Source organism: Papilio machaon, chromosome 19 (assembly GCF_912999745.1).
Source record: "Papilio machaon chromosome 19, ilPapMach1.1, whole genome shotgun sequence".
NCBI classification, from domain to species: domain Eukaryota; kingdom Metazoa; phylum Arthropoda; class Insecta; order Lepidoptera; family Papilionidae; genus Papilio; species Papilio machaon.
This window is the reverse complement of record NC_060004.1, coordinates 3061049-3076949: the sequence shown is the minus strand read 5'-3', so window position 1 is coordinate 3076949 and position 15901 is coordinate 3061049. Positions and strand designations below refer to the sequence as shown.

General features: G+C 33.3%; 1 protein-coding gene across 1 annotated transcript; it reads left to right on the top strand.

Moving 5' to 3' along the window:
• The first annotated feature begins 950 nt into the window (after positions 1 to 950).
• Positions 951 to 15583, top strand: LOC106721268 (MAP kinase-activated protein kinase 2). The gene is made up of 8 exons (XM_014516175.2): positions 951 to 1248; positions 10493 to 10618; positions 12880 to 13017; positions 13540 to 13746; positions 13833 to 13964; positions 14046 to 14168; positions 14683 to 14835; positions 15342 to 15583. The coding sequence occupies exons 1-8, from the start codon at positions 1156 to 1158 to the stop codon at positions 15411 to 15413; spliced, it is 1044 nt and encodes a 347-aa protein (XP_014371661.2). The 5' UTR covers positions 951 to 1155; the 3' UTR covers positions 15414 to 15583.
• The last annotated feature ends 318 nt before the right edge of the window (positions 15584 to 15901 follow it).

Below are 15901 nucleotides of genomic sequence, written 5' to 3'. Positions count from 1 at the left end.
ATAAAAAAAAAAAACTTAAGAAAAACTCTCTAATTTTACAGTAATCAATTTCTGATTGCTTCAATCAAGGACATTGCTAATTGTAATTATCATTAGTATGGAATAACTAAAAGTCCAAATTTCATAAACGTGTCATAGCTATAAATAATAGTCTTCTCTTACACTCAGGCTATGCTTGCCGATGTTTAGGTTTCAGTGTTAGTTAACAATATAAATGTCACTGTAGACAAATAAGAGCAAAGAAATAGTAATATATAATTGCTGTTTAACTTTCGCAGGAGCGTGATACTTTGTATAAATTACTCTCTTCAATTTATAACATCATTAAAACTATTATGAGATTTCATAAATGTCTGATCCTTTAATATTTTTCCAAAAATTTAAAATTAAATAAAGTTAATCTTGTAAAAGATTTAGTCGTGCCACTGGTGTAATTTGCGTAAAACGAAAAACATAGGCTTCGATACGAAACGTCATTAAATGTGACAAATGGTAGTGATGTTTGTTTCCTATAAAATCGATATTTCAGTTTGAAAAAATTGTGAGGTACAAGTTTTTTTTTGGGGGGTAATTGTGGTTTTGACAGCTTTGATACTTATATTATGATATATTGTGATCCCCAACATTATTTTGGATAGAAACAGAGACAACTAAATGTGTATGGAGTATGGAAACTAGAATGAAGAAGAATTTTCCACTTTCCACCATAAAGAATAAGGTTCAAAGTAATCCATCACGGGCAAAAATTTTTTTTTTGTTTTATATGTTTCATATCTACAAATACTATTCGTATTTTCTTAAAAGAATATTTCGTCCTTTAATATTAAGAGTTCTGATCAATTTGGGAAAAAAGCAAAACTCGACAAACCGATACATCGAACACAACACAAAAATTCAATAATCGATGCACATCACATACCTAGACGACAGTTAAGGTTGACATCATTGCTTGGCTTGATTTGTCTGCGCACGGCGCACAGCAGATTTGTCATCAGTAAAGAATTAGATAAAATTACAAAATACGTTATTGATACAAGAGAACTATTGTACTCAAATAAGTTCTGTGTGAAATAGAGTGTGAGTTATCTAGTGTCATTGTGTGCTCTTGTTAATTTGGCTACGTATGTTCAGTTTAAATCTGTGCTGCAAGTAAAAATGAATAACGTCGCCAGAACACCGAAGACAACACCAATAACTGATGATTATGATATCTCAAACACAGTCCTTGGTCTTGGGATTAATGGGAAGGTAAGGTTAACTAAGTGGACATTTAAAAAATACTTCGGCGGTAGTATCACTTCAAAAATACTTTTGACATTGTTTACATGAATGACGTAAAGATCAAAATTAGCTTATACATTTTTTTATCATATCGCAGTTGACTAGACATCGTAGGTTGACAAGGTGTTTAATTGCTCATATTTCAATGCCATTTTTTTGACGTAGACTGAATGAAAACATTTTAATATTTTGATTTTGTGATATTATTCATTAAAGGCACTGGCTAGAACAATATAATGCAATGAATAAAGTACTTATATAAACTCTCTGAGTATAAATACAATACGTTTATGTAAATAGGAATAAATTTATCGCTATCTAATTTTTGGTCTTTAATAAATGAAAGTAATGAAAATAAATGAAGTCGGAAGTTATATTGTTCATCCTTTCCTAAATCCAGTAAAATAATTATTTTGAATACTGATCTATTTGTTTCTATGGAGAGCCTGTAGAGAGCCTTAGGGATAGTAAAAGAAGCTCTGGAAAGGAAGCGCAAGAGGAGCCAAAATGTTTAATACATTTAATTTCAAGATTTTTTAATTTAAGTGTGGCAGAGTGTGTTATTGGCTCAATTTCAATACATTATTCATCATGTCTATAATAAGATTGTCTTTTAGTCAGTTTTTTTTGTGTATGCTCTATGATAAGTTCAATTTTCTTACAAAATATCAAAAAAATTTGCAGATAGACAATCACACTACTTTTGTTAAGTTTTCTTTAAATTGAACTCCTCAAGAACAGATGAGGCTAAGTAATAAGTCCTTTTAAAGTTAGGATAGTGCAAAACTTAATCCCCTTAAGTTAGTTTAATATTATGAAGCTCTCTGCTCTATCCTCATTAAAAATAACAAGGTTAATATCAATTTTTAAAATCTTACATTGTATTTTTCAATGTGTATAATAAATACTAGAGTGTTGTAAAGTAAAATATGTCTGCTAATTTAATCTTACTAATACTATAAATGCAAATGTTTGGATGGATGGATGGATGTTTTTTTGAAGGTATCTCCAGAACGGCTCAATAGATCTCAATAAAATTTGGCATAGATGTTGATCATAGTCTGGAAGAACATATAGGCTAGGTTTTTTTTTTTATCCCGCGCGGACGGAGTGGCGGGCGATAGCTAGTATTTAATAAACATAATAATATGTAACACAATTTGTTATGTTTCATAATAATTTAAAACCACTGAAATGATGATTCATTTATGTAAAAAGGCCTTTGAAGTTTTCACAGCAGACGAATTAGTTCTATAAATAAAAAGGGCCTTTCCGGCCGTCATTAGCATTCCAACTCAATGATCAGTCATTAAAGTTCATTGGCTTACTTAATATCGGTGTGTGTACAAATATGGTGCTTATTTATAGATTTAATCTGTACTTTAAGATTTGACATTGCTTGATAGTATTATCACATTTTAAAATGTAGTTAAAGGTGTTTAGAAACAAATCCATCTGATATTTAAGTTTAATAACTTTAAAAATATGTTTTATTTTTAAACTTTTACAGAGTGTGTTTGTTGGACTAATATTAGATATGACCAGAAATCATGTTTATGTGTAGGCTTCCGAAATGCGATCTTTACAAATAAATAACAAACAATTTATACCAGAAGTACTTTTGGTGACACATATTCTTTGATAACCACATTGATTTCCATAATAACCAGCGGTCAAAGGACTTAAACATTGGTTTTTCTGTATGATTGAAATTGGACAAAACTATATAAGGTGTAATTTTTAATTGTAAACGTCTGAGTAATGTACAGATATAAAGCACGTGGTAACGCCACTACATCTTGCTAATGGTTGCTTAAGATAACACAGTGATAACTATTTAGCAAACAATCACAGATCAGTCACATGAGCCATTGAGACTGATCTGAGCACTTTCTTCATATACTGACTAATATTTACTGTACTGTCTATGGTCTATCCCTATCTCATTCTTACTATTTTTCTCTCTCTCTGTCATTAGGCTGTAACATGACGTCACAGAGTAACTAAATTTTGCTGTGTAGATGAATAACTCAAATAAAATAAACCTATCTGATTTTTCTTTCTGTTGTAATTTTTTTGAATTTTAGAGAATTGATGGCTATTTTTTGTTGCTTATATTGAAACTGTATTGTTTGAACATTTCTGGATAAACATCTCACCCATAAGCACGAATTTGCTGTCATCAATTTACGTCTTGAGCATTTGTTTTATTATTTTGATTATTTCTATCCATTTGTCACTGTCAAATTATTTGGAAATCTGATGCTTTGTGTTTAATTAATAATTTAATACATCGATCAAATATGCCCTACGATAGCTTGTACAGTCAGGGTCCATCGCGGTGTTCCGCTTACAGAAAAATTGCCTTTTTCCTTGCAGCGAGACAAACTTCTTACAATATTGTCAATTAGGGACCAATTTTCATCGAGATCCTTTTATCCATTCATCTGAACTTTCGCATTTATAATATTAGTAATAAGTAAGATTAAAAAATATGAAAGTAATATATCATATTGTAAATTACGTACTCTGATGATGAATTGCAAAACGGACTCGACCAATATCAGATAACGGTGCCATCACATCGATTGTTAAGTCGTTTACGTAGATATTAGTCACACGCCGTTTCGAAGTTTAGTTTTTTATAAGTACCACTAGCGGAATAATAATCCGCTATGAGAATCAGTTACTTTTTTTATTATTTCGAAGTATGAACGAGCTACAAAGTATGTTGGAATAAACGATTATGATGCTGCAATGTTGGTATACGTTGGCTTGAACTTTCCATATTTCGTTCATAGCAATTGCTATAGTTCAGTAATGTTATTACCTCGCGGAATTAAAAAATAATATGTGTTCTTCCAGACTATTTTATATCTATGCTTTTCATCGAGATCCGTTGAACCATTCTGGAAATATCAACCTAGTAACAAATATGCTACAATCTAAACATTCCCATTTATAATATTTAAGTTATATGTAAGATTAGTAAAACTGTTGACTACGATTTATTCCACTCTTTTGCACTGCAAAAAAAAGGTTTCATATTGATTTTGACCTGCTTAAACGATAATTATTTACTACCTTGCCTAACCGTGGATTTCTATTGCCGAAAAACTTTTACAAAAATATAGTTGTCAATCCTTTGTATGAAAATCAGAAGTTACAATATTTTTATGCAATTTATACCTTACTCTATTACTTTATCTAGATCATTCTATTGTAGTTACTTCAATACCATTTATGTGTTGAATTGTGAACTAAAAATCCATAAGTTAATACTTGTGTAATAAGACGTCAACGACCTTATCCAGCTGATTGACTCATACTGCTGCTGAGTGATAACACCCCTCTTTAAATGACTCTCTTGTATACAAAATAACAAACGCAACGTTTCCCTTGTGGCGTTTCCCCACTGCGCAGGCTAACTGCGCATGTCAGATGATAGGCGGATGAGATGTCAATCAGTTGAACTAGAGAGCTATTTTAGTAAGGTGATGTTATGTATATATGTGTAAATAAAGCATAGGAACAAATGTGTCTTTACCCTCTTAGTCACATTACTTTGATAAGAGTAGTGAATATTGAAAGTTACTCTTTAAGAAATCAATTTTCTTCAACTTGACTTATTTGTTAATTTGGGTCAAACCAAATAATTAAAATTAGGCCAGTTCTGAAATGTTGTACACATCTTTACTTCTGATGACAATACAATTTAATACAGCCATATGGCGTTATCAAAGGTTAAATGATTTTACATTGCGGAAGTAAAGGAACACTTGATGCAATGCTGGATTTAATCATTATTATAACTGACGGCGTTTGAATGATAAAAATAATGCTAATAATGCAATAATTTAACAGTTTTAAATACCGGAAATAATGTTTGTACAGTAACAAGTCGGGGTAATCGTTTTGTTTCGTGGGAAACGCTCATCATGATTGTTATCAGATATTATGAATGGACCAGACAATTACAATGACTCATACATTGTATGACCCAATGTTTTAAATTGTGATTTTGTATTAGTACACGCTAACAGGACATTCAACTCATGTAAAGCGTAAGCAAGCGACGTCGATTTACACTGCTAAAAAACATATGCAAAAACATATTGCAATCTTAGTTTTTTTAAAGATAATGAGAGAGACTATTTTGTGGCTGTGAAAACCCACATTGCAATCAAACGGTAGTAAATTTAATCGTATCAATGACGTAAATATATTATAAATAGTCGTTTAATACATTATATTATATTAACACAAGTTCATTACGTACCAACCTCGTCAGACGAGTCAACCTTGCTTTTAACTTTCATTGAATATATCACTAAAATGGTGACTTGACCATATATGACATGACATATTACGATATGTTTAACACAATATTACAACCTTGAAATAACAGATACTTGAAATTTGTTGATATACAAAAACGGACATGCTGTACGTCCGACCAAACGAAGGGAAAAAAAACTATGAAAAATTTAATAAATCTCAATTACTTGTCCATATAAAATGTGATGCAGTTCATTTTTGTTAAAGACCTTCCCCTTTGACCTCAATTAAACGAGCACATTTTTATGTCCCGGGGGTTTAAAACCTTGAAGCTTTCTTTTATTTGTCACACCGCTCTATCGATCCAACAACCGTAACAGGAGTTAGGTAAATGCCACGGAGCTAAGGTTCCTATGACCTTCTTATGCAAATAGATTAGAGATTGCAAGGAGAAAAATCTTGTTTTTCTTTAAAAGTAACACGACCAGTCATATACGCTATAGGATGTTTACTTTAATTTAAAACCTTAAAAACTATTTTGATAAAAAAATGGCAAAATCGCGGTACCTATTTAAAGGCTTCTTAGTTACCTAAACACTGACCGTGCAATTCAATTCAAATAGGTTAGAATACTTAATAGAGCGAGACTTTTAGTTAAATTTACATATTAATATGTAAATACAGTAAAACCCGCTTAAGACGATTTCTGAGGGACCCCACCAAAAACGCGTCTTAAGCGAGAAAGCGTATTATGCGAGATAGCGAAAATAAAACGAACTTACTACATATTATTATGCATTTTGTTCTTATTATTTAAATTATCTACATTGAATACATTACATATTACAATACATATTGTATTTAAAATAATCACTTATTTTGGTTTGACAGAAAGATTTTGATGCATTAGCATAAAAGATTTTCAACATAATTCAACTTTTGCAGTGCGTCTTTACTTTGATCCAAAGAAGCAACATAGCGTCTTAAATCATTAACAGCTGATAGCAGCGTTTGACAAAACCGGAGTTGACTCATCTTCGTCTTCATCATTATCACTTATATAGGCCTCGTTTTGTGTGTTATTCACATTCTCTATAAGATCTTCAATTGATTTAATTTCGTACGGTGCTACATTGTCATCAATGAAAGAATATCCAGGAAAACCCTGCAGTATATGAGGTTCTTCTTCTTCCAACACGACGGCTCATCCTCCCCGTTAGAGCGCTCTCAGCTGGCCTCGAGTGCGGGCGTATGGCCTGAGCGAGGGCGTATTAAACGGGATGACGAATCGTATTAAGCGTTAAGAAATGTATTAAAATATGTCTCAAGTTGCAGGGACTGGCGTAAAGAGGCGTATTATGCGTGAAATCGTATTAAGCGTGATCGTATTAAACGGGTTATACTGTAATATAAACTGAAAAACATAGTACATCTTAAAACTAATGATTGTAATACATCACAACATATTCAAAAACTAGTTGTCGCCCGCGACTCCGTCCGCACGGGTTAAAAAAACTTAATAAGTAACCTATGTGTTCTTCCAGAATATGTTCTACATCTGTGCCAATTTTCAATAAGGTCCGTTGAGCCGCTCCGGAGAAACCTTCAAACAAATATCCATCCATCAATCTAAACATTCGCATTTATAATATTAGTAAGAAAGATCCTGTCACTGAAAAGTAAAACTCCCAATGTTTATAGGCTGGTGATGTGCCAATGTATGTAATTACTATTACATACTTACCGTAACATGAAGATGACGTGTGCTTGAATACAGTAACAGTATCAGCTCTACTAGCGCCCTGGGCGAGATTTCTATGACGCCCTCTTTTTTACCAAACCTGGGAGGACACGGTTATAAGAGACTGTTTAATTCGTCGACCTGTGGCGCCCCTTTCTGTCCAGCGCCCAGGACGGTCGCCCAATCGTGCCCTACCCTAACGCCGACTTTGTTGAAATATAGATCAAAAGATATCCTTTGTATACTAAGTCTATGTTTAAAGGTGTTCCTATATAACCTATAGTAGGGGAACATGACTTGGGCAAGACGTGTAGAAATAGATGAGATATTTTTAAACCACAAATAGTTTCCGTTACGCTTCAGTAAACAAAATTAGTCAAGACTCCTTTCAAAGCAACAGACGAAATAAAAATGTCGTTGATTATTTTCATTGTAAGATTTGGATTAAGAAGACCATGTGAAAAAATCCCACGTAAAATTTCTTATTGCGTATGTTTTATATTATGTGTTTAGTTATAAAGATATAGTTATATTTAAAAAAACATACAAATGAATTGAGAACCTCCTCCTTTTTGAAGTTTGTTAAAAACCTTCGAAAATAAATGACTTGAACGCTTTGCTCCGGTTTTCCCCCTACTGACCTAGTTAGGAAATGTGCGGGCGGATCTACACCTTGAAAGATACAATTTATATGAGTTCCAATTCTCATAATTTATACATATTACTTTTGATAGCATTACTCATAATAGTCCCACAATCGTATAATGTCAACCCTCGCTTTCTCCATGTCAGAAATCTGAGAACATCGTAGGCGTAGTTGATAAGCACTTGCCCAGATTCGATCTCCGCCGTGCAGCAATGTGTTTTTCGAATTTCATATGTACATTTATCCTGTAAACTGAATATATTCGCGAAGAAATTCAAAGATATGTGTGAAGTCAACCAACCCGCACTGGCCCAGCGTGGTTGATCTAATCATCCCTAAATTGAGTAAGCTCTGAGATAGGAACGTATATAAGCTGACGACATTGTTTGGAATTTGATAGCAAATCGATAATGACTGCATTACGTCACAACGACGCCATGGCGCCAGACATGTCTTTACAAACGCTATTACTATACTACTACACAACCAACATACAATTACTACGCGCGATCGATTTTAATCTACCAAGTTATAAATAGATAAGTACTAAGATTATTTAAAAAAGATAGCGTATGTAACGCTTAGATTAAATGGAACTTAGACTGGAGTTTCTTCGTATATTCTTTTAAATAGATTTTTTTTTTTTGTAGTACAGTAACAGACTATAATTATTTAAATGAATAAGGTTTTCAATATTTATAACAAGTACACTATCTACGGATTTTCCTATCTCTATAACCTTAATCGTCATAAGTGCGTCATGATCGCGTCATGACCGGCTAAAGCTGACGCAATCACCACCCGTCCGCCTCGCTGTGACGCTCAAGGTTGACAGATGTTCTGCGGTACGCATTTGCAATAAAGTCAACGTTTCCGTTGAAGCTAATGATCTCTAATACTGCATCAATTTTCCCTTTTTCGTAGATGTGGTGACAACTGTTTACGGTCATCAAAAAAGTACACAGTTAATAAAAATAAACGCATACGCAGCATAAAAGTTGACATCTTATCGGGAAGTTTTTCTTCCAATCACATAATATTGTATGATTTATAATACTAAATCTGTATGAAAATGTTTCGTTTCTTTTCGAACTGTCTTCAAAACAAAATTCATTCAGTTTACATTTTCTTTCTTATTTCCTTATCATCTACGTAGAACTCATTTTAAATAGTTTCCGGTTATCGCTGTATAAACAAACGTTACTGCGTCTTTACAGCGACCAATAGAAAATATATTTCTGGGTTTCCACAGCCGAAATACATATACAAAACAGTCTTGTTATCTCTGTATTTTACATATAGGATGAGAGAGATGACTATATTTTTGTACAATTGCTATAATGACACTGACCCTCGTGTTTGTAATTCCCGCAACTAAGATGAAACAAACAATTGACGCATAGTGGAAGATAAACGTGAAATTAACCGTTTTATTTGTATGGAAAAACACATTTTGTTTCTTATTGTCACATTAAATTTGATATCTACTATTAATAAGAGAAAATATTGTTTATTTGTTTCGTATAAATTCTAGAATTATAGAGGCTCTTTCGCCATTAAAAACTCTTTTGTTTAACTTATATTTTATATTCTTTTATATGTATGTACCTTTCTATGGAAGTGAAGTCTAGGTGGAGCAATTTTCTAGTGAGGAAAACAATTTTCTACGTAATTTTATGCATGATTTCATTGTACGCCGTGAAAATATTCAGGGAATTTTGATTTCTAATTATAACAAATACAAGGTCGACCGATCTTTTTAAATATTGGTTTAAAAATAAACGATTTCTTGGAAGTAAATCGTGAAAATGCAAACACGCGATAGTTTTAAAAATTCGTCATGCGCACATTTAATGGTTATTATTGCTTTTGGTTGAATCATGTATCCGAAGTGATTGGTTACGAATGCTAAGTGGACCTATTAGACCAGGTATAGCTAACTGCGACCAAATTTGAGTATCAAATTCCTTACATTGTTCAGAATCCAAATATAAAACCTTCAATTAAATTTTATCGAACTTGTTTAAACGTTGAAATAATTAGTTTTGTTAGCGACTGTACTAATACTTGGAAACTTTTCTTAGTGATGCTTCTTAGAAGCAACAGATGTAACGATAAGACATAAAATATGCATGATGTTGGTTATATATATAATATAATTGCTACTCTATTTACTGCTTATATACGCTAATTAGCAATTTTCTTTATATTTCAAATAAAAAAAAAATCACGAAAATTAATCTTGTAATCGTAAATATCAAGCAAGGTCGTCGTAAGGCCTCCAAATACACAATTAACCCAATAAATGTGGACTCCGGCGAATTTACTGCGGATTAACGAGTCGTGTCGACGTTATCGCATTTCCTACATTTAAGATTAATAAAACTGGCGTATTGTGTACACAATACTGATGTATTTATACGTCCACAATTACCAGTAGTATTTGAGACTATTATTGTACCGCAACTGAATACAAACTTCACAATATAAGTTAACTATGTGTGCCTTTGCTTTTACTTAGCAAATATAAACTTTTTCTGTTACAGGTGGTCGAATGCAAAGAAAAAAGAAGGGGAGTTAAACGTGCATTGAAGGTTTTACACGACAGTGCGAAAGCTAGACGGGAAGTGGAACTGCATTGGAGAGCGAGCGGCTGCATACATATCGTTGAAGTACGTAAAATTATATGAGACAAATTTTTTCACGGGGGATTTTTACCTTGGACATATTTCACTATAAATAGAAATAACATTAATAATTTTACTTTTACGTTCTTCATGTGGTCTCATGAGTCGGTCTACGCAGTTAACTAGTGTAATAAATATAAGTACTAAAATATATCTCCAGTACGCACTAGATCTATAACAACTCGGTGAACAATTATTGCGCAATAAATAACATATATGGAATTAACATATTGTGTAAAATTGTGAACAGGTGATAATTTACTAACATTGTATTGTGCGGGTAAAGTTGTTGACACACAGAGAGGATTTGTAATATTTACTCCTAACAATGTAAAGGTGAGACTTCACTATTGCACTTAACCGATGTAACTGTATACAGTAAATGCTAGGTTGGATTTCTAAACTGATTCCTGGAGAAAACTAATTGATTTTAACATATTTAGCACAGTTTATCAGTATTTTTGAATTATCTAATATATAAAATTCTCGTGTCACAGTTTTCGTCACCGTACTCCTCCGAAACGGCTTGACCGATTCTCATGAAATTTTGTGAGCATATTCAGTAGGTCTGAGAATCGGCCAACATCTATTTTTCATACCCCCCCCCCATTTTTTAACTGCGCGCGGACGGAGTCGCGGGCGACAGCTAGTTTGTATATACGTAGTAGAACAAGGACATTAACTGTGCCCTTGTTATTAACGACGTAGTACAAAAATTGTGAAATAATGTGCCTTTATTTCACTGATCATGTGGGCTCTTATTGCTCATAATAACCGTTGTATTTACAATAAAATGTCAAATATAAAATATTTGTATTTAAACTTTACTCAATTAATATATTAATGAAACATAACAAAATTAAATACCAAAATCAAAATAAACTACAATTAAAAACCACTTTATTTGAGTATGGATACTTCTGTTTCTAGAAACTCAATACTCTTCACAGGATGTTGAATGTATCGAATGTTTTGCAGGACCAAGGTAATAAACAACACCCTGTACCAATCCGTAACTAGAAACAAATAAGGATTTATGTATCCGTCATTTACGACTGCATTAACGACTCAATGAATTCCAATGTTCACGGTAATTCTATAAAAAGAAAACAGTTTGGGAAATTTTCCTTATTATTCAAGTTCAAATCTGCATTAAAACAGAAATTAAGAGCAATATTGTAATTATCCTCATTGACAATTATTAATGTGTACTTGTAAACTTTACATTGTGTGTTTACATTATGACTCGCTGTCGCCTGTGATTCCGTCCGCGTGGAATTACATAAAAACTTAATAAGTAGCCAACGTTTTCTTACAGACTGTGTTCTACATCTATACCAAATTTCATTAAGATCAGTTGAGCCGTTCTGGAGATAACTTCAAACTAACAAATGGATGTTTAAACTTTGGTGTTACTAATATTAGTAAGATTTTCCTCCATAGAGTTGGTCAATTAATGAAATAGTAATTTCAAGTAAATTTAACTATAAAATGCTTTAATTATTAATAATAGCTTTTAAAAACATAATTCTTAAAAAAGAAGAAACTCACTGTTCGGAGTTTTTCAAAGACGCATTTGTGTTGACAGGAAACGATTACATCATTTACGTAAAAAGACTAATTGTTAACTCTTACGTGTTGCTACAAAGAAACCGCTATCGGAAATACCGCCTCTAAACGTGAATTAGTATGTAAACCATACAACATAGTTATGTAAACGTCTTATAACCTTTTACAATTTAATTACGAACTATATTCTGAATTCTATATATATGAAGATTGTGAGGTAAAGATCTTCTCCGGTATATCTAAATTAAAATGAGCCCGACATCAAACCGGTTCAAATACGCGAGACGTGACGCATCGTTTTTATTGCATTCAGTGGACCTTGATACGAACAGCATAGTTTATTTGTAATATGTGCTGTAGTTACGCTCTGTAGTTCGAATCCCTGTGCACTAGTGATAAACCCTGACTTTGTAATAGTTGTGGTATAATATTGGAAAAAAAATATAGTGTTCGACGCGATTCAGACCAAAACACAAGACACGAGACTGAATTATGATCCTTTGCACATTTAAAAAAAATCACAGGAGTAATACTTCTCACATAATGTATCAAAAGGAGCTTATATGTCTCTCCCAATAATCGTTAATAGTCTACAAAGCTATGTAATTAACAATTACACAACTCGGACTGTGTTGGTATATATACACATTTTAAAACCAGATTTATTTTAATTTCAGATAATAGATGTATACGACAATACGTACGCTGGTAAGAGATGTCTGCTCGTTGTAATGGAGTGTATGGACGGCGGAGAACTGTTCCAGAGGATCCAGGATAATAGAGAGGGAGCGTTCACTGAGAGACAGGCTGCTGAGGTTTGTTACACATTACACAGTGACAATAAAGCAACTTTGTACTTGAAGTTAATTAACAACTATAACAAATCTAAAACGTAAAATTATTAACAGATATGTCAATAATGAGAAACACAGTCGAACTTGAATCAGCGAGAAACCTCTATAAGCGATATATAACTTTAAACTTTCGTGGTTTTTACTAATATACTGTTCGTAAGCTATTGTCTGAGTCTGAGACTTTATGAGCGAGAGTTATTGTCTGGCACCGATAGAGGACCTCTACAAGTGAGAAACTCTGGTTAGAGAGACACCTCTATGAGCGAGAAAAATATTGCGTTACCTTGGACTCTGGCTTATCCAGATTCGACTGTATTTGATTTTTCTATTCTTTCCATTTTTTCTGATATGCAATAGATTTTTTCTTCAGGAGAAGAGTGTGATTGGTTTAAAATATGATATCGTGTTACTTAAAATTATAAAGTAACAATTCTGGAGATTTTTAAAATAAATAATTTATTTCAGTCTTTATTACTCCCTCAGATAATGCACTCTATATGCGTTGCGGTGCGTCACCTGCACGACTCTGACATCGCTCACAGGGACATCAAGCCTGAGAACTTGCTCTACACCAGTATGGAGCCCAACGCTATACTTAAACTTACGGATTTTGGATTCGCGAAGGAGACCTTGTCACAGGCGGATACGTTGCAAACGCCATGTTATACGCCGTATTACGTTGCTCCTGAGGTATGTTATTTTATTACAAGATTCAAAGATGCAGGTTAAGCGGAATATATGGCAAATAATTTACCAAAGAATTTTTTGTATTACAGGTCTTAGGTCCAGAGAAATATGACAAGTCTTGTGACATTTGGTCCCTGGGTGTTGTCATGTACATCCTGTTGTGTGGCTTCCCCCCATTCTACTCTAACCACGGCCTCGCCATATCACCAGGAATGAAAAAGGTACTTATTGATGTTTATACGAAGTATATAATATAGCACTAGATAATTTTTTTTATTCTAAAATGTGTTTTATTATTACAGAGAATTCGTCTCGGTCAATACGACTTTCCAGAACCGGAGTGGTCGAATGTATCCGTCGAGGCCAAGAATCTGATCCGCGGTATGCTGTCTGTGGATCCTGCCAAACGACTCACAATACACCAGGTATACATTTGAACCTGGATGAGCGAGAGTCATTCTCCGGTGGGCAGGACGACCTCCATAAGCGAGAAAAATATCTCGATCCTTTGGACTCTCGCGTATCTCGGTTTGCCTGTGCACTATGTATTGTACCGACCATACTTTATGTCGGCTCGCAATTTTAAACTTATTTATTCATTATGCTTATTAGGGACTGATTCTTAAATATTAGTTGTATAATTTTAATTTTTATTTTATTTCATTCTAATGCATATAATTCAGTTCTTTATAATTGCTGATATATAAAATTTTGTTTCGTTATTGAAAGCGACGAGAAGCAAATATGGCTTCAAATTCTTTGTACAAATTCGTTTCTTAGTAACTAGTAGTTTAATAGTAACGTTTGTTAGGACAACTATTTTACTGAGATTAGAAAAATTGAACTCTTTCACTATTGGGAAGCTACACTATCCCCGGGTGTTATAGGCTTGGCTAGGTGTTTTTTAATTCCATTTAATAACTGTAGTACATATGTTAGGTGATGTCAAGTCCGTGGGTGCGACAGTACACACAAGTGCCGCAGACGCCGCTCTACACACACACGTTGCTGCGTGACGCGGGCGAGGCCTGGGCTGACGTACAGGACGAGATGACGCGCTCCCTCGCCACCATGCGTGTTGACTACGACCAGGTATACACATCTTAGCGGCTCGGGACACAGTATAGCAAGGCGTACAGACGCCAAGATATTTGAAGAAACATACGCCCATTCGATTTTAATTGAATTCGTCTTCCATTTAGTCTAAAAAAAAACATTTAGCAAACTGTCACCATATAAAACCTCTAATTTAACTGTGGAAAGAAAATCTCAAAAAATAAAACTTTCTAACCTTTTCTTATAGATAGCCTCGTGGTCGTAAGAAACTTATTTAACTATAACTAGCTTTTACCCGCGACTCCGTCCGCGCGGAATAAAAAAATAGAAAACGGGGTAAAAATTATCCTATGTCCGTTTCCTGGTTCTAAGCTACCTGCCCACTAATTTTCAGTCAAATCGATTCAGCCGTTCTTGAGTTATAAATAGTGTAACTAACACGACTTTCTTTTATAAGATAGATATAGCTTATTGGAGAATTTCTTGTTTCAATTTGTTCAACTATTTTCACATCAATTTATTTAACTGTGAATTTATTTTAGGTACAAATCAAAGCATTGGAACAGAGCAACAATTCCCTATTAAATAAGAGACGGAACAAAGTGGGCGCCTGAATGTGGAGCTCCCACACGCCATAGACTGACGTCAACCTCATCACAGTATGTTTACAACTAACATATAAAATAATTTTACAAATTACCTACCCCTTTTTCGGTTGTATTAGCTTTTTTATGACCTGTAAGAAATTATATACTTTTTTTCGTATAAATTTATTCTGCAGTTTTACATCACATTTCATTTAAAGTGTTTTGTTATTAAACTTTATTAAATTTAAGCAAGCGCATATTTTTTTCTATGCACTAAAAGACAAACAAAATCTTAAATGCTATTTCTTTCAATATGTGCCGAGACTTATATATATGATGTTTGTGAAATCCGGCTTGAAGGACCATTGTACAAAAATTTTCGTCTTTTGAATGTATTTTTATTTTATTTTAATAGCTCTATCACAAAACTAGTCTTCCTTGTATAATAAGTTGCATTTACACATACAAAAAAAAATATTATTTAGTAGAAATAAATAATGCCACATAAATAACTA